General features: G+C 45.0%; 1 protein-coding gene across 2 annotated transcripts in view; it reads right to left on the bottom strand.

Moving 5' to 3' along the window:
* Positions 1-22,742: 22,742 nt before the first annotated feature.
* Positions 22,743-25,008, bottom strand: part of ANKRD10 (ankyrin repeat domain 10) — a 33,154-nt gene continuing 30,888 nt past the window's right edge. For both annotated transcript variants that reach the window (XM_063103286.1, XM_063103287.1), the window contains exon 6: positions 22,743-24,344. In XM_063103286.1, the coding sequence (XP_062959356.1) occupies positions 23,869-24,344 (476 nt within the window). In that variant the 3' untranslated portion in view covers positions 22,743-23,868. The remainder of the gene's footprint in view (positions 24,345-25,008) is intronic.

Below are 25,008 nucleotides of genomic sequence, written 5' to 3'. Positions count from 1 at the left end.
TAAGACTTAAATATTTGCAATATGCACGTTACCTGCATCACTTAATTTTCAAAGACATGGTAGGATACGTTTACTGCAGCTGTCTGAGAAAAGAAGAATTAGTTATCACCTTGTCAGAGAGCCTACAAGCACAAAAGTAACCTTTGCTTACCACAATCTTCTAGAATTTCCATCAAAATTGTATCCCTATACCTCTGTTCCCAGCCCCTCCCCTTCAACACAAACTTTTTTTTTTTTTTTTTACTGAGTGTGCCAGAATTTGAATGTCATCTTCCTTTTGGAGATTAAATTGGCCATGTATGTCAAGAGCCTTGGAAATATTCCTACGCTATAATCCAATTATTTTACTTCTGGGATTTGATCTTAAGGACCTGATATCATATATGGAAAAAGCCATACACTCAAATATATAAATTGTTTCATTATTTATGTGATAAGATGGGATTAACAGCCCTCCCTTCCTTTCTAAGGCAACGCCCATACTCCTCGACTGGGGGTCTGGGTCATACCAAAAACTCAATGGGGTAAAAACCAGAAAGTGACAGAGACTCTGCCAGCACCACAGATCATACGACTCCCTGACCTCTCAGGTGCCTCACCTGATGGGAAGTCCCTTCTTTCCTTCCTGTGCGAGGTCTAGAGGAACCAGACGTCTTCTTTCTTCAAGAGGAAAGAAAGCTCTCGGCTGAGAGTCTCAGCCATGGACGGAGTAAAAGAAGAGCAACAGAAAAGACCTTGGGAAAGGGCAAAAAAGGGGAAGAAATAAGGGGATTGAGGGGCATGGGGGGGAGAGAGGTAGACTAGATGCCCCGTGAGTTGGTGACTCAAGGAGAAAAGTTAGAAGCTGTTTTTCACAGTCCTTTCAACTCTGTGTTAATCATTGAATAGAAATATTTCTTTTTGGTACTGAAACTCCTAGCTTGGGTTCTCTAGAAAACAGAGTGATTGTGCTCTATTTGGGAGGTGCAAACCCAGGGCAACCAGGGCAGGGATTCGGGCACGGGGAGGAGGAACAGGAAGTAGCATGGAGTGGTACATCACGGTCATCACGGTGCATCATGGTGATCATGGTGCATCACGGTGCATCACAGTCATCACGGTGCATCGTGGTGATCATGGTGCATCACGGTGTATCACGGTCATCACGGTGCATCATGGTGATCATGGTGCATCACGGTGCATCACGGTAATCACAGGGCAGCTACTGGAGACAAACGCTGCATCGCACCATGAATGCATCAGCTGGGCATGAGGTCTGCAGGGAGAAGCCAAGCCTCAGGGGACAGTGAGGGGGTTACCTGTAGTCCTCCCTTTGACCTGTTTCTCATTGGTCAATGTCCGCCCTCCTGGTTGCCCTGTTTGGATTGCAGGTGCCACACCCTGAGGTGTGACCATTCACATCCAGCAGTGTGGGAAAAACAGGAAACTCTGTGTGGCTGGTCACTCAGGCGACATGCAGTGGCCACAAGGGAGGACCAGCACTCCCACACAGGCGATTGGTGGTTCCTGGGGACAGCAGCACAGCCCGAGACATGGACAGCTCTTCAGCAAATGAGGAGGTGCTGAAGACGTGTGTCCAACACAGGCAAGATCGCATGAGCCTTTCAAATTAAAAGTATCAGAAATGCATTACAGTTACAAAAGCAAAAATGTGAAGCTACATTTCTAAGAGTAGGGGAATGGTAAGCAAACAATATATCTACTGGATAAAACATTATTCAGCCATTAAAATAATTTTATGAAGATTACACTGTAACATGAGGAAATGTTTATAAAGTTTTAAAAAATCCGTGTTCAAAGTTGCTGGTATACTATGATTACAGCCATGTTAAAGCTATCCATAAAACGAAAAGCTGAGAGATTTACTTCTAAAATAATGGCGTAAGAGTCAGGAAATCCTTTCTCCAAAAAACAACTTATAAAACTGGACAAAACTGTCAAAAACAATCATTTCCATGCTCTGCAAATTGTCAAAATTCCTTACAATAAACTGTATAAAAATGAAAACACAACATGTCAAAATTTGTGGGACACAGAAATGCTCAGAGAGAAATTTATACCACTAAAGGCACACACTCGAAAAGAGGAAGAGTCTTAAGTTAATAATCTAAGCTGCCTCCTTAAAAAATCTAGAAAAAGGAGAGCAAAATAAACTCAAAGCAAGCAGAAAAAAAATAATGAAGAGGAGAGAAATTAAAGAAATCGAAAACAGAAAACAATAAATACAATCAATGCAAAAAAAGAGCTTGGGTTCTAAAGAGATGAATACAATTGGCAAACAACTAGCAAAACTGACATAGGAAAAGAGAAGACACAAACGACCAGTTTATGAGTTTAAAACATATCACCACAGACATGTTGACATCAAAAGGATATTAAGAGATACTATGAACAACTCTACATACATAATTTTGACAACTTAGTAAAAAAAGGAACAATTTCTCAAAAAATACAAACTACCACAACTTACACCATATGAAATTTATAATTTAATAGCCCAATCTTGTAAATATTAAGAAAATGAAAGTCCTAATTCAACAGCCCCCCCAAAGAAGGTTTAGATGACTTCTGTAGATAATTCTACCAAATATTTAAAGAAGAATTAACATGAAATCTACACAATCTCTTCCAGAAAATAGAACAGGAGGGAACGTGTCCCAACTCATTTTATGCAGCTAGTATTATCTTGACACCAAACCAGACAAAAATATACAAGAAAAGAAAACTATAGTCTAATACCCCTAATGAACATAGTCTTAGTCCGTTTTGTGTTGCTATAACAGAATACCTGAGACTGGACTATTTATTTATTTATGTATTTGGTGGCTCGCTGGTGTGGGGATCTCACCCCTCGGCCTTGGTGTTGTAACCCTATGCTCCAACCAACTGAACTAACTGGCCAGCCCCAAGACTCGACAATTTATAAAATGTTTATTTGGCTCACAAGCCTGGAGGCCGAGAAGTCCAAGATCAGCAGCCCATCTGGTGAGGGCCTTGTGCTTAAACTTAGGAATCGTTATAGCAGCCGTAGAAACTAGTACAAAACCTTGAAACTTCCTGGCTTAGACTTGATTTTCTGGGTCAACCTTGGTTCCCTCAACTGGAAGGCGGAAGGGGAAGCGGGTGTGTGCAACAAGGCAAAACAGGAGAGGGAGCCTCGCTGTGCGGCCACCCACTCTTGCGGCAACTAACTCCTTCCCAAGAACTAACCCGGGCTCCGGAGAAAGACATTCGTCCGTCTTAACAGCCTAATCACCTCTTACAGGCACCGTCTCCCAACACTGGCAATTAAGTTTCCACATGAGTTTTGTCAGGGGTGAACCACATCCAAAGCATAGCAGACATAGGTTCAAAAATTCTCAACAAAATGTTAGCAAACTGAATCCAGAAAAATTATGAAAAGGATTAACATGATTTATGTGATTTATTCCAGGAATACAAGGTTGAATTAACATTCAAAAATCAATTTTCTTTGCATGCCATATTAATAGAATAAAGGAGAAAACCACATTATCATCTCAATAGGTAGAGATAAAGCATTTTTGGACAAAATCAAAAACTATTCATAATAATAATAATAAACTATTTGCAAACTAGGAATATAAGGGAACATCCTCAACCAAATAAACAGTAACGAACACTATGAAAAGCTTACAGCTAACTTTATCCTCAGTGATTAAAGACTGGATACTTGTTTTAAATAAACAAGAAAGGATGTTTGCTCTTGAACTTCTAGTCGACACTGTGTTGGAGGGTCTAGCAGTGCAGTGAGGCTAAATAAAGAAATTAATGGTATCCACATTGTGAGGGAGGAAATAAAATTGTCTTTATTTTCAGATGACATGATTCAATATGTAGAAAACCCTAAGAAATCCACAAAATGATACTAAATTTCATGTGGATTTAGCAAGATTGCAGGATACAAGATCAATATGCAAAACTCAGCTGACTTTCTATAAACAGGCCATGAACAATTTGAATATGAAAGTATGAAAACAACTCCATTCACAGTAGCACCAAAAAGAATAAAATTCTTAGAGTGCTCAAACCATTGATCGGGCCTTATTTAGAGTAGCCACGGAGTAGCTTAGAGAAAAGATCCATGAGGCCAGATTTGCATGGAGGATGGGAAAAATGCTTTTAAAAATGTCATGTCTGCTGTGTCTTGTCGTGTGTGTGTATCACGAGTATGGGGAAGTGCCACAGTGCCTGGGACTCATCGGCCAGCACCAGCCATCTCCTAAGGAGGGCACAAAGGTCGACCCGAAAAATCAAGTCTAAACCAGGAGGCTTCAGGGGTGTATCAGTTTCCCACGGCTGCTGTAACAAATTACCACAAACTTAGTGGCTTAAAGCAACACAGATTTATTATTTTACAGTTCTGGAGATGAGCAAGGTTTCTGGAGGCTCAGGGAGGGAATCGTTTCCTGCCTTTTCCAGCTCCCGGGGCTGCCCACACTCCTTGGCTCCCCTGATTATGAACCCAGTTTCCACAGCCACATCTCCTCTGACCTGATTCTCCTGCCTCCCAACCAATGCGATGGCACCGAGCCCCCCAGATAATCTAGGAGAAACCTCCCTTCCCAAGATCCTTAGTTTAAACATGTCTGCCAAGTCCCTTTGCCAGGGAAGGTTTTGGGAACCAGGCTGTGGACGTTGAGGGGGCATCATTCTGGCTACCACGAGGGAAGGACAGGAGGCAGCGGGAGGCGCCCGGGAGCTGAGCAGCCGGCCGCGGTGAGTGGAAGCTTTCTTTGCCCCACATGCTTCTTAGTTACGTTATATTTCCACTTTCGTTTGTTTTTATTACTGGAAGTAACCTCAGCTCTTTGTCCAGAATCAAATGTAGAAAATACCCAATAACAGTGGAGGGCTCTCCCCACCCACCTGTTCCATGTCAGAGATAACAGTGCATGTAAACTGTTGAGTGTTTTCTACACACATAAAAAATAATTTCTATACTTTGAAAAATATGCTTACATGTTTACCCTTCCAATGACATCAGAAAGTCTGTAAAATGCCTGCATGATAAATTTTCCCATAAAATCCTTTTGTGCAGTAACGTTTTTTAAAAGAAAGGTTTATTGAGGTGTAATTTGCATATACTAGAACCCCCCCCCCTTTTAAATGTGCACTTCTGTGAGTACTGACAAGCCCATACAGTCTTGAAACTGTCATTACAATCGAGATACAGAAAAGTTCCAACACCCCCCTCCCCAGATTCCCTGTGCCCCTGGCAGTCAATTCCTCCATCACCCCTGGCTACGGTGGGTCTGTTTACCACCCCTTAGTCTTGTCTTTTCCAGAGTGCTGTATAAAGGAGACCATGCAGTGTGGAGCCTTTTGAACTTGGCTTCTTTCATGTAGCATGATCTCTGCACATTTTTAATATGAGCCTCGGTCTATTATCTCCATGTGTCAGAAGTCATTTTGGAGATTTTCTGTCAACCAACGTCACTTTGATTCTGCACCCTGATCTCACGGGGCAGGCAGGGAATGCAGCCTCTGCCCCTCTGAGGTTCCCTTCTTCCCCGGCAGGAGGGTATTGCTGCCTCCAATCTTCTTCAGGTCCACACGGGGCATACTGAGATGCCCATGGCCTGCTGGCCTGGAGTCCCTTTGGGGCTCCCCCTCTGCTGCCAGTGGGGCTTGGCAATCTGGAGAGGCTGCACGCTCCAGTCCAGAGTCCAGCCTCTCTGGGCACTGCTCTCCGAGGCTGCCCTGCCTTGGGGACACAGCCAGCAGGAGGATTTGTGCCTGTCTCCCCTGCCTGAGCCCCTCGTGAGCTGAGATGGTTGAAAACCAAAGCTGGCAGTCTTGCCACAGTGTCCTTGAAGCAGAGAAGCCCCGAGCCGGCCACCCCGAACTGAGGAAAAGAGAGACTACAGGAAGAAAGTGCAGGTTAGCATCTCAAAAAGCTGTCCTGACTCAAATGTCCTTCAGTGGCTGAAGGGTTAAATGGTGGCACATCACACCACAGGACACTACTCTGCAATAAAAAGAAAGAACTGTTGGTACACGCAGTGGCTAAGGGGGGGTCTCAAAGGCATTATAAGAAGCACCCCCCCAAAAAAGCAAAAAAATGTCACATGCTATATGATTTCATTCATATAGTTTCTTGAAATGACAAAATTACAGCATGGAGAGCAGATCAGTAGTTATGAAGGGCTCGGTTACTAAGGGTGAGAGGTGGGTGAGGCTATGGAGGGCCTGGGGGCGAGGGAATGGTTCGGCCCCGTGATTGTGCCGGTGTCACGCAAGTCTACACCAGTGGTAAAGTGCATAAACACACACACACACACACACACACACGAGTGCACTTAACACTGGCAACACTGGAATAGGTTCTGAGGATCGTTCCCAGGTCCACTTCTCGGTTGTGACACTGTCCTCCAGTTACACAAGATGCTACCCAGGGGGAGGCAGGGAGGGTACGTAGCACCTCCCAGTACGTTTCTTTTGCAACTTCCTATGAATTTATATTTATTTCAAAATGAAGAATTAATAAATGCATTGTATCACACATACATAACCACATATTTAATGGAATTATACACGTTACTCTTGTGTTTGGGAGAACTGACCATTTTTCATATACAGATTTGCCCTCTCATTTAACAGTTGCATATCTGCCACTGCATGGATGTATCATCATTTCTTTATTCAACGTCCTCTTGATGAAATACAGTGTCCCCACTCCAGGATCCTCCTGTCACAGTCAATGCTGCAATAAACACCCTTTTACACATAACTCTGCGTAGCAGTACACGTGCGTTTCTACTCATTCATTTCAGTCAGTGGATATTTACCAAGTGTCAAGTGCTGTTTTAGACACTGGGAATATAGTGGTGAACAAAAAATCTTCATCCTTAGAGAGACCACATTTTGGTGGGGAATCATATGATATGGTGTAATGTAATTGAAAAACATCATATACATATAATTGCTGGGGCACGGAAGAGTGGGATTGAGGGCAGACTGGTCGTCTTTTCAAGGCACCGTGGAAGGGTGGGCGGGTACGGAGCTCACAAAAAATTCACAATCATTCATGGTGAGTTTTTAGCAAATTAGAAAGAATTTGATATTTCTCATAAGACATTTTAAGAGAGACCTCAGTAATTTAAGGAGGAATCAGAAATACAACTTTAGACACCATAGAGGAAGACAGATGGAAGTACTTCGAGAAAACAGCCTGGAGATAATGTACTCGCCCGACATCTGCCAGACTGGATGGCGGAGCCAGCACCGGTGTGCACGGTCACCTCCGCAGGCCCGTGTGGACGTCTGCTCCAGAGCCCTGTCACTGCGGGGACCTCAGAACATCTCTACTCTGAACACTGACTTGCTTCCTAATTTGCCTGTTTTCTTCTGTGACTCATTGGTTATTTAGATGTGTATTTCTTATTTTCTGTACATGGAGGTTCTCTTGGTGTCTTTTTAAAATTTTATTTCTATTTTAAGTCATTGTGGTGAAAGAAAATATTCATTTTGCTCCTACTTTGAAATCATCCCCTCAAATTTGTTGAAACTGCCGAACTGTTTACACAGCCACTGCCCCTTTTACGTTCCCACGCACAGTGCACAAGGATTCCGATTTCTCCACATTCTCATGAACACTTGTTATTTTCTGTTATTTTGATAGAGGACTTCCTAATGGGTGCGAGGTGGTATCTCGCTGTGGTTTTAATTTGCATTTCTAATGATTAGTGATGTTGAGGATTTTTTCATGTATTTATTGGCCATTTGTATATCTTCTTTGGAGAAAAGTCTATTTAAATTCTTTGCCCATTTTTAAATGTTTTGTTTTGTTGTTGAATTGTAGGAGTTCTTTATATTTTATGAATAATAGCCCTTTATCAGGTGTATAAGTTGCAAATAGTATTTTCTCCCATTCTACGGGCTGCCTTTTCATTCTGTTGGTTGTGTTCTTTGATGCACAGTTTTAAATTCTGATGTAGTCCAATCAATCCATCGTTCCTTTATTGCTTGTGTTTTTGGTTCCGTATCCAAGAAATTATTAACAAATCCAATGTCATGAAGTTTCCCCTCTGTTTTTGTCTAAGAGTTTTGTAGTTTTAGATCTTACGATTAGGTCTTTGATTCATATTGAGTTAATATTTACATATGGTGTGAGGTAAGGGTCTGACTTCATTCTCTTTCCTGTGGATATCCAGTTTTCCCAACATGAATTGATGACAAGACTGTTTTCTCCATTGAACGACCGGTCTTGGCACCTTTGTTGAAAATCATTTGACCATATATGCCTGGGTTTATTTCTGGCATGTCTATTTTATTCCCTTGGTCTATATGTCTGCCTTTAGGCCAGTACCATATTGCTTTAATTACTGTAGTTTATAATAAGTTTTAAAGTCACAAAGTGTGAGACCTCTAACTTTGGTTTTTTTCTTCAATATTGTTTTGGTTATTAAAGGTCCCTTGAGATACCATATAAATTTTAGGATGGATTTTCTTATTTCTGCAAAAATGCCATTGGAATTTTGACAGGGATTCTAATTCATTTTTAAGCATTCTCTATATGCTGAAGGGCATTAGCTCTTTGTCTAGCTTGTGACATGTATCTTTTAACTCCAAGTGGAATATACTTTGAAATATGGTTTGAGGTAATGATATAAATAACCTTTTTAAAACCTATCCCCCCCCCAGATTTCTGAGAACATTATATGTTAATTTCCTCTATTTATTAGTCAGCTTCTGGTTTATTTATCTGGATCCGGATTTATACATTTTTCTTATCAAAACTATCTGACGTTACATACCTGAGAACTTCAGTGTATAATTCCTAGAAACAAGGACACGCTTCTACCTAACACCCCTGCATCCACGTCAGGCAGTCACTCTGACCCATCACTTCCACCAGCCCTCAGACTCTGTTCAAGGTTCTCCAGTTGTCCCAATAATGTCCTTCTTGGTGAAAGGATCCAGGTCAGAACACCAAGGTGCATCCAGCTGTCAGGTCTCTTCAGTCCTTCCATCTGGAACATTCCTCAGTCTTGACCTTCCTGACCTTGACACTTTTGAAGAGCACAGCCAGTCACGTGGAGGTCCTTGGTTTGGGTCCGTCTGGTGTCTGCTCGTGGTCGGGGTCAGGCTCCCTGTCTCTGGTGGGGACGTTACAGAAGCTGTGGGTGCACACCCTGCAAGTCCTGTCAGGGGCTCTGTATCCTTACATCTAGATGCTTTCTTAAAATCTATTTATATACTTTGAAAAACCTGAGCTCATGCCGATGCCTCCAAATCCAGTTCGACACCACAGGGATCACTCCAGTTTTTCTGTTCTGATCTGAATTCTACACTTTAAACACATGGACTTAGTGTTATGGCCGCTCTTACATTCTCATCACAGTAGGGGAGACTGTCGGCCTGGCTTTTTTCCTAATGTGAGTACTCCATATAGCGATAGAAGGATAAAATACTTTTGACACAATGAACATCTTTCAATTCATCTTTTATAGAAATCATCTGGATCAAATACAGTTTTGAACAATACTTGTTAAGACCTGTTTCCGGCTTTATGCACCGGGTGGATAAGGCGCGTCGTCCCCGTGGACTCAGCAGCGCCCCACTCGCCCCAGTCCCTCTGTGGTGTTCTTCGTGGTTCTCATCTTGCAGGCTAGTTCTCTCTTTTTTTGGACAGTGCACAAATGTTTAATAATAAATAGGTCTGCTTAGAGCCAAGGCTCAGCGCTACCCCTTTGCCGCACACCTACCTAATACAGAAAGAGACTTCTATGAAACTAGCACTGTAGTAAGAAGTCACAGAAACAAGGTGAGGCCTGGGCCTAGGCTGTGAGCGCATATGGCAGCGTGGGCCTCCTCTGGCTGCCCAGGTCTGAAAGAGCCTGTGCTCTGTCCTCACAGACAGGCCTGCTGCCACCTCCTCACATAGAGGCTGAAAGGGTGGGAGGTGTCCTTGACCATCAAGGCCACACCAGGGGACAATCACAGCAGTGCAATGGGGCTTCTCACAAGGGCAGACAAATAGCTAAAAATGTCACAACGAAAATGTCCCGAAGAAAATCCCCAAAAATTTCTTCTCACCAGACCCCGTGGGGTCTACTGGGCCTTCACAGGGACACTGGCCCTGAATGTGCCCACATTTCTTTGTCAAGCTCCAGGTTTGGTCACTTCCTTTTTGTGTGTTAGGTGTAGCCCCTGCCAAACCAGCCTCCTCGGATGGGGCTGAGCTAAGCGGGGCACCGTCCTACAGGGCCTCCTCTCTGCGTCCCCACAGGGACTTCTGATTGTGGCTGCCTTCCTCACCAGCATGCAGGGGTTCGCTAGAGGGTCTCCAGGCCAGCTCGCCCCTGAGGAGCCACAGGACGGCATCACACCTCCCAGGAAACTCCAGGTGGCCCAGTGGTCCTTCACGTCTTGCAAGTTCACAGCGCAGAGCTTGGGCAGCCGGCTAGGGGGCTTGGCCATGCAACTGAGGCCTGGATACTTCTTTAGACCCTTCAGACTGGGTTCTAAACTCAGGATCGTGTCTACTGTGCTGGTAACCTCAGCCACCGCTTCCCCATTCAGAGGGTGGCCCAACAACCCCCACTCCCCAGTGTGCAACGGTGAACCTGAGCTGGGTCCACACTTGGGCAGGTCCGGCCTGTCAGGTGTCAGTGGAGGTGGTGCACTCAGGCTCATCCAGTTGGGACTGCAGAGGTACAGACCTCAATGTCCATGTCCCTGGAGCTGTGGGACGGCCATGTGTGGCAGCTGCTCCGCAGGGGAGCTGGTTTGAGTAAGACACTGTGGGCTGCACCTGCTCCTGCTCCTGCTCCTGCACCTGATCCTGCTCCTGTACCTGCACCTGCTCCTGCTCCTGCACCTGATCCTGCTCCTGCTCCTGCACCTGATCCTGCTCCTGCTCCTGCTCCTGCTCCTGATCCTGCTCCTGCACCTGCTCCTGCTCCTGCACCTGCTCCTGCTCCTGCTCCTGCTCGTGCACCTGCTCCTGCACCTGATCCTGCTCCTGCACCTGCTCCTGCTCCTGCTTGTGCACCTGCTCCTGCACCTGCTCCTGCTCCTGCACCTGCTCCTGCTCCTGCTCCTGCACCTGCTCCTGCTCCTGCTCCTGCTCGTGCACCTGCTCCTGCACCTGATCCTGCTCCTGCTCGCACAGTGCACGATGCTCAGGTGGGTGAGGTGGGCAGCGGGGCGCTTCTCCCTTTCTCCACCAGGCCCCTGGTAATCGGGGGCTGAGGCTGCCATGTGATCCCCAAACCTGTGCAGACAAGAATTTGGCCAGCTCCCGGACTTCCTCTGCAGCTCCTTGGTCTGGGCCAGCAGCCAGCCCTCCTCGGCCGCAGCTCACAGGGTAGTTCTGTGAGGCATAAAGTCGGGTGGAAGTCTAGAATTTTTCTGTTACATTACTGAGTAATCCAGGTGCTCTATTTACTTGTTAAAGCAGAAACAAATAATATTTGCAAACCAAATCATCCAGCGTGAGGAGTCTATGCTGTAGTTGTGTTAACTGGATCACTCCCAGGCCTCTCCCTGGTGCGGGATGTCCAGTCACATACTGGTGTGGTCACCGGGCTGCCCCGCCGGTCCTCTCCCCTGCCTGTTTTCATAATAGGTGTGAGAATGATCAGGAGTATCAAATTTCTTTTTAAAATTACTTTCTATGTACATTTACACTTTTTAAAAAAATTTCGGAAGGAATATCAGAATACATGCTCCCTGTAAAAATGCAAACAATACAGAAGCCTATAAGGAAACACCTTCCTAGAGCCCACCTGGTTCCAGTTATTTTACAAGGATTAGCTCCTTTAACCCTCACCACGATCCTGTGAATGAGGAGGAGGCACTATTTTATTTTATTTTGTTTTATTTATTTAATTTTTATTGAATCATAATTGATTATACATATTTTGGGGGTTCAATGTTGACATGTGTGGATCAAATCAATATTACTAGCATATATACTGTTACAAGTCATAATTATTCTTTCTGCCCCTTGTCCAATCTCTCCCCATCCCCCTCTTCTTCCCCCTTCCCCCCTCTAATTACCCTAGATTTCTTCTCTCCTTCTGAAAGAGTAATGGTTACTCTATTGATTTGTTGCCTGGATGATCTGTCCAATGCTGAGAGGTGTGATCAGGTCCTCCAATATTATCACAGAGCAGATGCTGCTTCTGTCACTCTGGAATGGGCTTTGTGGAGAGAGACATCCTCTTCTTTTCTTTATGTCTGCTGGTGACTCTCCTTGTGACAATGTACTCCAGTGGCTGGTGGACCATCTGCATGGTGGTTGTGGCGTCTAGCTGCTTTTGCAGCAGCCGTGGTTGGCTGTGGTGGGCCACCCACATGGAGGTGATGTTTTTGGCATGCTTCTTGGCACTGGCAGTGTGCCTGGTTGTGGGACAGGGGTCTGCCCCCCAGCCTGATGCCTCAGGACCCTGGGTGGGCCCAAAGGTGCTGGTGGTGTGCCTGGTTGTGGGCCGGGGGTCCATTCCCCAGCTCCATACTTCAGGTTCCCTGGCGGGCCCTGAGGCACTGGTAGTGTGCTTGGGCTGGAACTAATATTTTGTCTTTTGCTTACTTCTAAAATGGGGGAACTTCCCGTGGGGACCAGAACTTGAACTCTGCAGTTGAGCTAAATTGTTGCTTTGCTGCTGATTCCCTAGGGAAGGCTTTTTGTGCAGCTCAGGGTTTAATGGTTGACCTTATAGGTACTTCTGGCTCTCCAGAGACCTGATGCACCTGGGTTGTGTCATCTAGGCTGCACCCCATGCAATTCTGCATTCTTGACCAGTCTCCTCTGAGTGGTTCTGCCCTGACTGGGGGGCAGATCAGCTGTCCTTGCTGTGTCCCAGTGTTCCCCCGGTGGGCCTGTCTCCCCCACTGCTCATGCTCCAAACACTTCCCATGTGCTGGTCCCTTGTGATGACTCACAGGCCTCTGGGTGGCTCCTTTTTTTCAGTTGTTCTGGCTCCTTACTCCTATGTGGGTACATGGGAACCCTATTAGTGGTCTTGCTGGCCTGGGGACCAACAAGGCCCTCTTCTCCCCTGCCACCTCCAAGCAATTTCATCCAAAGGGCACAGCTGTGGCTTCTGCTGTTTCCTGCTCCATATGCACAGCAGCTCCAGCCTGGAAACGGCCATGGCCCAAAATGCTCTAAGCAGTTTTTTCCTCGTCTCATTGTGGCTTCTCCCACCTTCATTCACTCTGTATGTCTCTTCTCCTCTTCCCCTGAGCTCTAGCAGCCCCAGCTTGGCTGTTGTTGCTTTTTTATAGTTGTAAATTAGTTGATTTGTGGGAGAGAGTGACGCTGGGGACCATCTATTCTGCTATCTTGACTGGAAGCTAGTAGGCACGATTTTAGACCCCACTTCAGAGATGTGGAAAAGGAGGCAGAGAGAGGCTGGAGTATTTTGCCCAAGTTGCACAGCACTAAGTAGGAGGAGGGTTTGAATGCAGGTGTCCTAGCTCCGCAGTGAAAGCCTTTCTTCACCCTCTCCCCAGCCCAGCGCTAACTCCTCCCAGCAGAGTGGTGTCTACGCATCACAGACACATGAATGTGGAGCTATGGGCTTGTTCCTTTTTCCTTTTAAAACACAGAGGGGGTCCTACTGTAGGCATTGATTACCCTGCTGATGCCTGGAGACCCTTCCCCATTTCTTACCTCTCTGCAGCAGCCCATAGCCCCATAGCACCAAAGCATACTTAACCATTCCCCACTGATGGCATTTAAGTTGCTTCCCATGATTTGTAATAATGATGCAACGCTCACCATCATTTATATATTTTGTGTGCCCTCGTGAATATATAGCAGAAAATTCTCCCTAGAAGTGGATTGCTAGGTTGAAAGTCTGAACGTCGTGTGATTGGTAGCAGATGTTAACAGATGTTCTCAAAGTGGTGCCACTTCCCAGCCCCAGCCCCTGCCCGAGAGCGTATTTCCATCCCTCACTGCCACACGTGACCGAACTGCTGAACACGATCATCCTAACGTTTTCAGTTTTCAACAGATTCATACACACAACTGGAAACCAAGTGAAGAGCCCAGAAGAGACACCCCCCACCTTAGTCCCACTGTTCAGAGAAAACGTCTTATTTGCTTTTTATCTCCATTTCTTGATTTGTCAACTTCAGACATCATCTCTCGGTTCTTGACGATGACAGATAAGGAAATAGCTCACTCTTACTACCCTGCTGGAGTGCGCAGTCATCCTACTGATTGGTTTTCTGACAGTCACTTGTGGTAGAAGCAGCTTGTGAGTTTCTCCAACTTCCCTCCTCCACCTCCTTCCTAGAAGCATCCAGCATGTGGCCTGGCATGTTGTTGGAACTTTGGAAGCCACTTAGCTGGGTGAGGAGGCAGAGATTTGGGGTCCGATGACACCATGGCTTTCAGACTTGTTCTACATAAGAGAGGAACAAACTTCTATTTTATCACTGTGACTTGGGGGTCTTCTGTTATATGCACCCAAATGTAATCCTAAATAATATTATGTCATTATAACTGCAAATAATATGCTTAGATTTCTATTGTTTTTCTGTCGTCCCTCCTCGAGGACATCGTCATTCTTGAGGCCTTTTTCCTGCTCTCCCCTTGGGATCCACACCCACCTCTGCCAGCTCCCGCACCTGGTCACGGTTAACACTGCAATTAACACTGCATTCTTTTTTTACAGCTCCAACTGTGCTTTGTCCATAAGCTGAGTCAAAAAAAATCCAAAAAGCCATAAACTACAACTATGGAAATGATGTTTTTCTCTCAAAGTCTGGAAAGTTAGTATCCACAGCCTCCTCCAAAAACAGGTAAGAAACTCAGCCTTCCTTCCATCACACTCCACACCCGACACTCAGTATGAGGTGACCAAGGGATCCGGTGACACACACACGCACCCCCAGTGCACCATTTTTGCACACACAAGATCTGGGTCACAATGAGTGTTACCTGTTTCTTTACTCAGGGGGTGGGGCAGTGTCTGGCCGAAGCTGGGCTGGCCATCATCTCAGTTTGACTGAGACTTTCCCAGTTTTAACACTGAGGTCCCGTGTCCAGGGACCCCCTTGGTCCCAGGCACAGTGGGAGGGTTGGGTGCTCGGTGAAGAACATGCCGTGGAGACTCTTTAAGACACGGCGAGTGGGTGACACACACTTGGGGGCTTCCATGCCAGAATGGTCTCTGCTTTCCCTTTCACAAGGGTGCGAGTTTGGCTGGAGACAGGACTCCAGGTTGCATGTCAGGTCCCTCTCAGACCTTGGGAAGCATCTTCATTGCGGGACCACCTACACCTCCCGCAGTGCCCCCTACACCCACCACCTGTGCACAGGACGGACCCCACCCAGCCCCCTCGACCTCACGCCAGCTCCTGCCCATCTGGGGCACGTCCTGCAAATGTTGGCAATTTTGACAGTACTCAAAAAATTTTTAGAATGGTTTTATGTTTATAGAAAAATTGCAAAGTTACACAGAGGGTTCCTGATGAACACCAACCTTCCCTACTTCTAGCAGGGTTCCCCCCACATTAGCAGGGTTCGCTGGTCATAGTTAGTAATCAGTATTGACACATACTGTCAACAACCAAAGTCCATCTGTTCCTCGCATTTGCTGAGTTCCCCAACACCCTCTTCCCGTTCTGGAGTCACACTGCATGACCGTCCCAGGTCCCGGCCTGGCCTCGGCTCCGATGCGGCCGAGCCTGCTTCCCGCTGCCGGGTGCCTGGGCTGGGAGCCGGGCCTGCCTCCTGCCAGCGCAGGGCGTCCTGCCACCTCTGTGCCACGTACACCACGGGACCTGAGGCAACACGGAAGGGTGAACGAGTGTGGTGGCCGCCAGACTCACACCAGTGCATCACAGGAACAAAGAGTTCCCCCATCAGGACAAAACATGGTTCCCCTCTACCGCCACTGTCACCGGCTCTCTCCCCCGTCCTCCTCCATACCACAGTCCTTGGCCCCTCTGTGCTCCTGGGAGGAGAGAGCTGCGGGCCTACCAGGGCTACTGTCGCCCCACTTGGACACAGCCATGGGGTGCCCTGGCTGGCCGCTCGCTGTCCCCCACTGTCAGCCTCCTTCCTCTCGTGCCTCCTCTCGGGGCTCACTGTCCCCTGCCCAGCGGGCCCCAGGAGGAACCAGCCTCCCCAGCATGTGTGGGCCATCGTCGTTTCAGACTTACCAGCCGGAGCTCGGGGATCACAGCAGCCCGACTCCATCAGAGAAGCTCCTCGAGCCCCATCAAATGTGACAGTGAATGCTTGTGACACAATCACTGTACTTGGCAGATGTCACCTGAACAAATCTGTGTCTTGGTTCAAAGCTCTGCCACGAAAACTGGAATTCCATCTGGAACTACGGGTGGCTTGCTCTAGCTTGCTCTAGCTTGGTGGGCCGGGCGGCTCTGGGGGGAGTGCATGCTGCTGGCAGGTCGACACCAGCCACAGGCGAGAAGCACTGCCTCACTACGCCCACCGTACACATAGTTGTTAGATCCACCAGGCTACAGAAATGACATCGATCACTTTAAGAGAAGACGTTAGTGCGGAGAACGGGTCATAGACGTTAACATGAAGGTGCCCTGCACTAATGATCAAAGGTTCTGGTCACTTTCCTCTGACAATCATCAGTTTGGCAGGTTTTTCTTTATGCTTTTGCTGTGCAAATCTGCGGTTGCTTGAGTGAATAATGTCCATCTGCGTCATCCAAGATTGAGCCTCTTTGAATGTGCCCACAGTTCCTGCTCCCTCTGCTGACCCTGGAGCTGGTCATTATGCTCTGTGCCAAGGGAATCCCCACACGCGGAAAACCTGCCTGTGGTCCTTTGCTGTAAGGTCTTGCCCACCGTGATTACCTAGGCTGCCCGCAGGAGGTGGCGAGTGCAGGAGGTGTTCGCGACCGGCACATATACCAACGCTTTTGTTGTTTTTATGTAACCTCCCGAAGGTACCTCAATAGCTATAATTTTAATCCTGTGTTTCCCGTGCCTCAGGGCCGAGGATCCCATGCTGCTGGGAATGAAACCTTTTACATGCCCTTTCTCTTCCAAAGAGAATTTCAAAACCACTGAAATAAGGAAACGGGGTCATTGCTGTGTAACGGAGACTTAATGTGCTGTGTGATAGAGTGGTGCATGTTGTTTTGCTTGCAAAAAATTGGCTTCAATTATCTTGAATTATATGAACTGTCAGAAAAGCCATACCGGCAGACAATGGCGATGAACAGGTACCTTTTAGCAGAAAGGCAACAGGACTGGCTCACTGGTGCATGGGAGCCGCAATTTTTGTAGCTGTTTCTAAAAACAAGGTAATTAAATCCACTGGTGAGAGCACTGTGGCAGTCACAAACGGTAAAACAAAAAAGCCAGAGTTGTTCTCAAACCGGGGTATCTGAAGTTTGGGGAGGTGCCTGGCAAAGGCAGTGGCAGAAAGATGGGAAGGAGGGAGGTTTGAGAGGCGGCTGAGATAAACCACGCGGAGCTGTTCCAATTTGATCTTCTTTTGATCTTTAAAATGTTTTTAAAAAATGTATCTGGCTTCAGATTTCCTTACAAAAAAAGACAGTGAAATGGAAACCTGATGCCTCCGCCGCCCCTGCCCCCAGCCCCTCCGGTCTGAGACCAGCGGGCTCCTGAAGGTGCTGGCAACATTCCCACCAGGTGTTTCTATCCTTTTACTACATCTCTGCCTGCACCCAAATGGAGCATACAGTGTGCATGTATTTCTAAAATTCGCACACGTGGGACTGTCCCGTGCCATTCTGCAGCTCGTTTCTTTCGCTCAACATCCTGGCTTAGATGGTCGTCCCTAGTCGTGTGTGAAGACCTAGGCTGGGCTTGTTAACTGCTGTACAGTGTTCCATTAACTATGGTAATTTATGAATCCATCCCTGATTTGCTGGACGTCTGTGTCGTTTTCAACTCTTTGCTGTTGCAGTGAACATTCTTGTGTCTGTGATAAGCACAGGTCTCCAAGACAGGCCCCAGTGACCCGTCACTACTCTGTGAATCCTTCCACTTATGGGCTCCATTTAGCAACCCACCACTAGTGAGCAGGCAGCAGAGGTGATGAGATGTCACTCCCATGGTCACTAAAAGATGGTGGCTTCTGTCTCGAGAGCCCTCTTGCTCTCTCGCTGGCTTATCTGAGGGAAACCTGCTGCCAGGATATGAGCTGCCTTCCGGAGAGGCCCACATGGCAAGGAACTGGGGGTTGTCTCAGGCCACCAATGGCAAGGCACTGAGGACCTCTGTCCAACAGCCCCAGAGGAGCTGAATCCTGCCACTGACTGTCAGGGAGCTGCAAGCAGAGCCTCCCCAGGGAGCTTTCAGATGAGACTGCAGCCCTGGCCAACAACTTCATCACAACCTAGTGAGAAACCCTGAGCCAGAGGCACCCAGGTAAACGGTACTAAGATTCCTGATGCACAGAAACTTCGAGATAATAAATGTTCAATGTTTTAAGAATTTTAAGTTTTGGGGTGGTTACACAGCAACAGATAACTGATACAATGTCACTGTGCAAATCCCAGGAGTTTCTCCAGAGTACACTAGAACTGGGGTCGCTGGCCTTGTTATATCTGTCTTCAGCTTTACTGTAATCGTCAAGAAGTTCCATATAAAGATCTTGGATTAGAAACAATACAAGTACTTAAACTCAATTATAACTATTATATCAGTAAAGTTATTTTTTATTTGTGCTTGATCAGTCCCAGTATTCTTCCATACCTCTCATTGTTTTCTTATTTCATGTGTGGTTGCTGGTCTCAAGATGGTTATGCAGTTGATTCTCGTTATGTGTGGTAGTTATATTCTACAAAATCGATCTGATTACTGAATTAGTGAATACTGAAGCACTGCCCCTGGGGAAACACGGTCACATTTTTTTCATCAACAGATCAATACATAGGTTTATTTTATGTGTGTCTCTGTTTAAAGATGACTTACTTAATACATATATATCTATGTACATAGTTGATTCATTAAGTGAACTCACAGCCAATAGCACCATAACTTACACCTGAATGGAGCTTCTCTAACACACGCATTTTCTTTATAAGGCACATGAGACAGCACTTGAGCCCTACACTCGTGGGCCATTTTAAACAATGAAGTCACCAACAAAAAGCACGAAAATGAGAAAACTGTGGCACTAAGTAGACCACAGAGAGGAAACTCACTGACAGTGTGAGCTGAAGCACGAAGGTGGGCCTGCCTCCTTGTTCAGCCACAGCCAGGGACGTGCCCAGCAGCAAACTCACGTCTGGCCGCTCTCAGCCTGTCCGTGAGTGACCGCAAAAGCACGGCGAGTACTGATTTGGGGTGATAAGTAAATTTTAGCCAGTAGAAGAATTCAAAACATGGAATCTGCAAATAATGAGAATCAACTGTATCTTTTAAACTCTAATTTCCACGATTAGACTGTGCCTTAACAGAGTCCTCCTCCAATCTGTTCTAACTAAGCATCTCTCCTTCCCGGGACAGAGTCCAGAATGCACATGGAGCCTGTTTCGCGTCCCCGGCTCGGTCCCCCAGCACCCCCCCACTCTGCCCACTCACCGCCCTCTGCCTTGCCTCACTTTTAATCGTGCAGTTACCACCGTTGCGGGACCCCAGTGCTCCCAGCAACCACTTGCGTGTCGCCAGCATCCTCCTGACAGCCTAGGTGACTGTCCCACTTCGGCTCTCCTCCAACGCCCGCCCCTCCTCCCGCCCCTCAGCTGAGGACTTGGAAACAGATGTCGCCCCTTCACGGTTGGGGACCTCTGCACTTCCACATCCTCAGGGAGCTCTGGCTTCTCCTCCTGTCTGTCTTTCCCATCACTCTTCAAACCTATTTCCTGTCTTAAAACTCTTGGTGACCGGCGTCCTTCCACCTATCGCCTGTTCTGCCGCTCCCCTTTTTGGGAAAACTCTTCAGAAACTTTTTTCTCCATTTAGACTTCTCCTATTCTGTTGTCCAATCTGTAGAAAAGTCAAGAGGATTCCATGAACCCCGCTCTGCATTTTCCATTCTTCGTCACTCAGCTGATGGGATCTCATCACTCCAAATGCTAATGGTAGTTACGCCGGTAGTGCTCCAGCCATGATCTGCAGAGCCCTGGTGGTCCCCAGGGCCACTTCAGGCGTCCAGAAGTCAAAACGGTTACCGAGATTTAAGTTGCCTTCTTCACTGTGCTAACATTTGCACTGAGAAAAGTGGGTAAAACTGCCAGCTGGTTAGCAAGAATCAGCAACAAATTGTCCTGCTCGCCTGTTTATTTTTCATTGATGTGTACTCAGGTAAGAAAAAGAAAAGCTAATTTCACTCAAGACTATCCTTGATACAGAAAAAAATGGTAGTTTTATGAAATTCCAACCAGTACATGTGCCGTGTGATTCCCACTGCACACCACGATGCAGCAGCCTCCCAGAAAAGCATTTCTCTGGCCACTTATGCCAGAAGCACAACTGACTTCTTCAGGAGACAACATTTTTATCTGAAAGAATGATTGACAACCTATGGTTATTGAGACCTGGGTATGTGGCAGACATGGTTTTTGGGTTTTTTTTTTGTTTTTTGGCAGCTGGCCAGCATAGAGATAGAACTCAGGACCTTGGTGTTATCAGCACCACACTCTAACCAACTGAGCTAAATGGCCATCCTGAGGCAGACATGATTTTAAAAAATTAAGCCTGCCACTTCTAGGAAAACATCTGACAGCATTTGTGGCCAATGATAAGACCTGAGCTTTTCACCAACAATTAGAATGTCGCAAAACCTGTACATAGTACCACAACCTTGACACCTTCCAACTTTTGACTTTTATGAGATCGTGACACTAATGTGACACTTTGACACTAAATATTCAAATGTTTCAACATTTAGAAGATGTGCAGTTAATATTTTCCAAGTACTTAATGCATGATGTCATGAAATCATGCATGGATTAAAGGTCCATTTGAAGTGCAAGATAAATGGATTTTAATGTAACTGAATATAAGCAGGTCATTTATATGGATTCTGATTCAACATTGCAACTAACCTTTAAGAAACTTCCACTATGAAGTTTTAGTGTTGTTTCCAATACCCACAATTAACTGCAAAGGCTATCGAAGTATCCTTCCCTTTTCTAATTACTATCTATATGAGGCCACATTTTCTTTACACAGTTCAATCAAAAACTTATTTAGGTCTTCTTAGTGTTGTCAGTGGAAGTGGTCTTGAATATCTTTTGCTAAGATATATTCCTACATGTTTCATGGTTTTGGTGCTACCTTGTTACATTTCATTTTCCAATTGTTTGCTACTAGCAGAGGGGTTTTCAAAAAGGTTATGCAAAGATTCCTGTTACCTTTTAATTTTATTTCTCCATGAACTTCTTCAATTATCCTCGTATATAAGAACACAAGCAAAAAGAAAGGGTCTTCAGGCCCCAAAATGATGACAACCAGTTAATTATTCTAACAGTTCAGTATAAAGTTAATTTTGGTGAGTTAAGCACAGAAAAATCTAAGCTTATTTTCAGTGTTAAGATGATATCCACAATTTCTTAAGTTCTTAGGGCATTCTTTTCTTCCTTAAAGTCCTAATTTAAAAAAAATTTTTTTTCCCAACTACAAGAGTACTCCAAAAAAGTTTATGGAAAAATAAAATTAAAATGCTAATCTTTCCATGAACTTTTTGAAGAACCCTCGTATATACAAAGTAGACAGTCCCTTGTACCTTCAGTACCTACCACTCAGCTTCAGCAACATCACCTCACACCCAACCTTGTTAGATCTGTCTCTACCCACCTTCTCCTGTCCATACTGTGGAGCTAATTCCAGGTATGACATAATCCCATCATTACAATTTCCTTACGTCTCTAAATGAGAACTTAACATCCTAGTGTCAGTGGCTCTGAACTAGAATATGACAAACTTTCTATCAATCATCTGCTCAAGCGTGGATGTTGCCCTACTACAGACTCTGCAATATTTCTGCTCCCAAGAAGCAGTTGTGTTCTGTCCAGCAATTCCCAAGATTCATCAAATGTTTTGATCTCATGTTTTTCAGCAAACATTAACTATCAAGTCTCTGAAATACTTTTAAAAAGTCCAAGCTGGGGATGGAATTGTTTCATTTCTCAAAAACTCAGAGCAACGTGGGTGGCTTCTTGGTTTGATCTGCTGAAAGGGTTTCTAAGGCCAAATCTGGGTTCTGGCTTGATTACTGCTGTCTGCCATGGGCACGGGAGGTGCAGCTGTGATTCCACACTATGTATTTACTCTTCCTGTTCTCAGCATAATTTTTGTGACACTTCCAAAACTTAATGCCTCACTTTGGTCTATTAACTGTTCCAAGAATATGTATAAAGTAGTGAATGTTTTAAACCACATATGTAGGCATGCCAGAATGACTATTTTGCTGTCATTTACTAACTACAATTTACATTCTTAAAAGGCTTATGTTCATGAATATCTGCTGAAACCAAAGAAGTTGAGAACATTATGGTTGCTATCTTTTATAAAAATAAGCACCTGGGGACAATACTGCTAGCTGACATGCAATTTATCCTGCCCTCGCAACAGAGATTCAGTAAGACAAAGTGCCATAAAACTAGACTATATTAACAGATCAAAGGTAGAAAAAATATTATATGGAGAGAAAAGAATAAAGTAAAATCTTACAAGCAAATAAAATGCAACACTAAACTTCTGTCTCCTTCCCATTCCTCCCATTGATATCCACCCCCATGACCCCAACACACACACATACACACACACCAGGAAGAGACTACATTCCAGAAACAAACTAAGTGTGAGAATTTTTTTATTCAATTTGTAAAGGACAGTTTTAAAACAAAATGTTAATAACACTCTTAGAACATCGGTCTGTTCATTTGACGTTTTCTCTATCTGCACCAATTTTTATTATACAAAAATCAGAAAAGTAAAAATTCATTACAATATTTGCACAGAGCAACCACTACTTGTCTAAATATAAGTCAATTTCTATAAGACGATAAAAATTAATGCAGTTTTACTGAGAGAGTCAAAATCCTCTGTTAACTGGATATACATAGAGGTGTATATTTTAAAGCAGAAACCCCCAAAAAGTAAAAAGAAGAAAAGTGTAAGTCAAAATGGTCAGTTAAGTATCTTTACCTGACCAGTCCTACAAATAGTAACTTCCACTACATATAAAGGAAACCATTATCTGTGGTAAAAATTCTAGACACCTAGTAGGAAATGTGGAATAAACCCACAATAAATCAGGACTCAGTTCCAGGCTGAGCCTGTTTCAAAATGAAACCTAAGGCAGTGGTCTACATCATTAAAGAAGGGGACCATTTATACCCCCAAACCACTGTGTGTCTGTCTACAACTAAAACCTTCACCACACAGCAAGTTGCAAAGTTTAAGTTTCAATGCAAAGACATTGAAAAAGACAAACACGTCACTGCAAGAAATCTTTGTAAGGCTGAACCTTGCATAGGGAAATAGCCGTGTTCCATCACAAACTACAGGAAAGAGTAAAAGCAAGCTTTTCAAAATGACGCCCCTGTGCAAACAGAGATCAATTACCAGGTATTTTACTGCCCCAATTTATCTTGATCAGATATAATTGTTTGACAAAAGGAGAAATGGCAATTTCTGGTGACAGTATTAAAAAGAAAATATTGAGATTGGCATCAGAAAAATTAAACTCCAAAAAGTGCACCTTATAAAAGGACCGATACTGCACAGTAGAAACATCTATGCACTAAGCCAGCCCTACTCATGCACTCACTGGGAAGCACTCACTGGGAAGCTGAGTGAAAGTTTACTTTTCCAGACAGTTAATGCATAAAAAAACAGTACACATCCTGACAGTCCTTCAAGCCACTCCAAGCTGGCTGCCAGAAAGGACTGTGAGCGTCTGAGCACAGGCCCCCATCTCTAGGAGCCGTGGTGCAGGTGCATGGCGCCCAGCACAGCTCTGTTGTAGCGCTCCTCCACTGTCACCGAGTTGCAGTGCTCAACCACACTGTTCAGCTCAGGGATGCTTTCAGCGGTGTCTCCAAACCCGTGGTAATGTCCATAGTGCAAATTCTCCCCAATGTCTTCCACCCAGGAAGGTCTATTGGCTATGCAGCTGCTTGGACTCCCATTCAGGTGCAGAGAGCCGCACATCTCAGGGTTAACGCTCATGGTCTTTTCTGGCTCCTCAGTGTCATTAACACAGAGAGAACCCTGGCTACTTGGAAATGGTCGTCCTGGAACTAATCCATTGCTAATTCCATTAGATCCTGTTAAGTACTGGTCATTCCTGCTTTCCATCCCACTGAGCTGGGTTGTGGAGGGGAAGTCCAAATGTCCATTGATGACAGATCCATTTGTCAATGTATTCGGTACGGAGCTACTGTTTTTCATATCTGCATTAAGAAATACACCTGTCACCAAAATTCAGAACCAGTGGGGGAGGAGAAACTATAAAATGCTTCACTGTTGCTATAATTTCTAAGAATTTACTTAGTTTCTTTTCTTTCTTTCTTTTTTTTTTTTGTTTTAAACAAACCAGTTCCTTTTCCAAAGTAAGAAATGATGTGCGTAAGCAGATTTAAAAATAAAACACTATAATAGCATTTGCCTGGTAAGAAGGGAAAATGTATGCATTTCAGCAGCATTGAGTAGCCAAAATTTTTTTTAAAAGTTGACAAATATACTGCATGAAAAATACCAACAGTACCGAAAAGCCGTTGAAAAACTCATTTTGGAGAACAGTTTAAAAACTGCCCATAAAAAGGTCCACCAGAAATGAATGTAAAGTTTTCTACAAAGGGTTAAAAAAAACTCTCAAAACTTCTCTAGTTCTTAGGGGAAAAAAAAGAGGTAAATGAATCAGGTAAATTAAGAAAGTCTTTCAAACTATGTATAACAGCATCACAGTGTTTTTAAAAAGCTTCTCTCCTCATAAGTCAGGGAAGCATACACAGGAATATTAAAAGGAACCATTTTTTTCCCCTAGTAACACTCAAATCTACATAGTACTTCTGCAAAGTGCCACATAAGAGCAGTGTCAGAACACAGAGAAACAGG

The sequence above is a fragment of the Cynocephalus volans genome, chromosome 7, assembly GCF_027409185.1.
Source record: "Cynocephalus volans isolate mCynVol1 chromosome 7, mCynVol1.pri, whole genome shotgun sequence".
Classification (NCBI taxonomy): Eukaryota; Metazoa; Chordata; class Mammalia; order Dermoptera; family Cynocephalidae; genus Cynocephalus; species Cynocephalus volans.
Note: the sequence above shows the minus strand (reverse complement) of the source record. Positions and strands in the feature narration are given on the sequence as shown.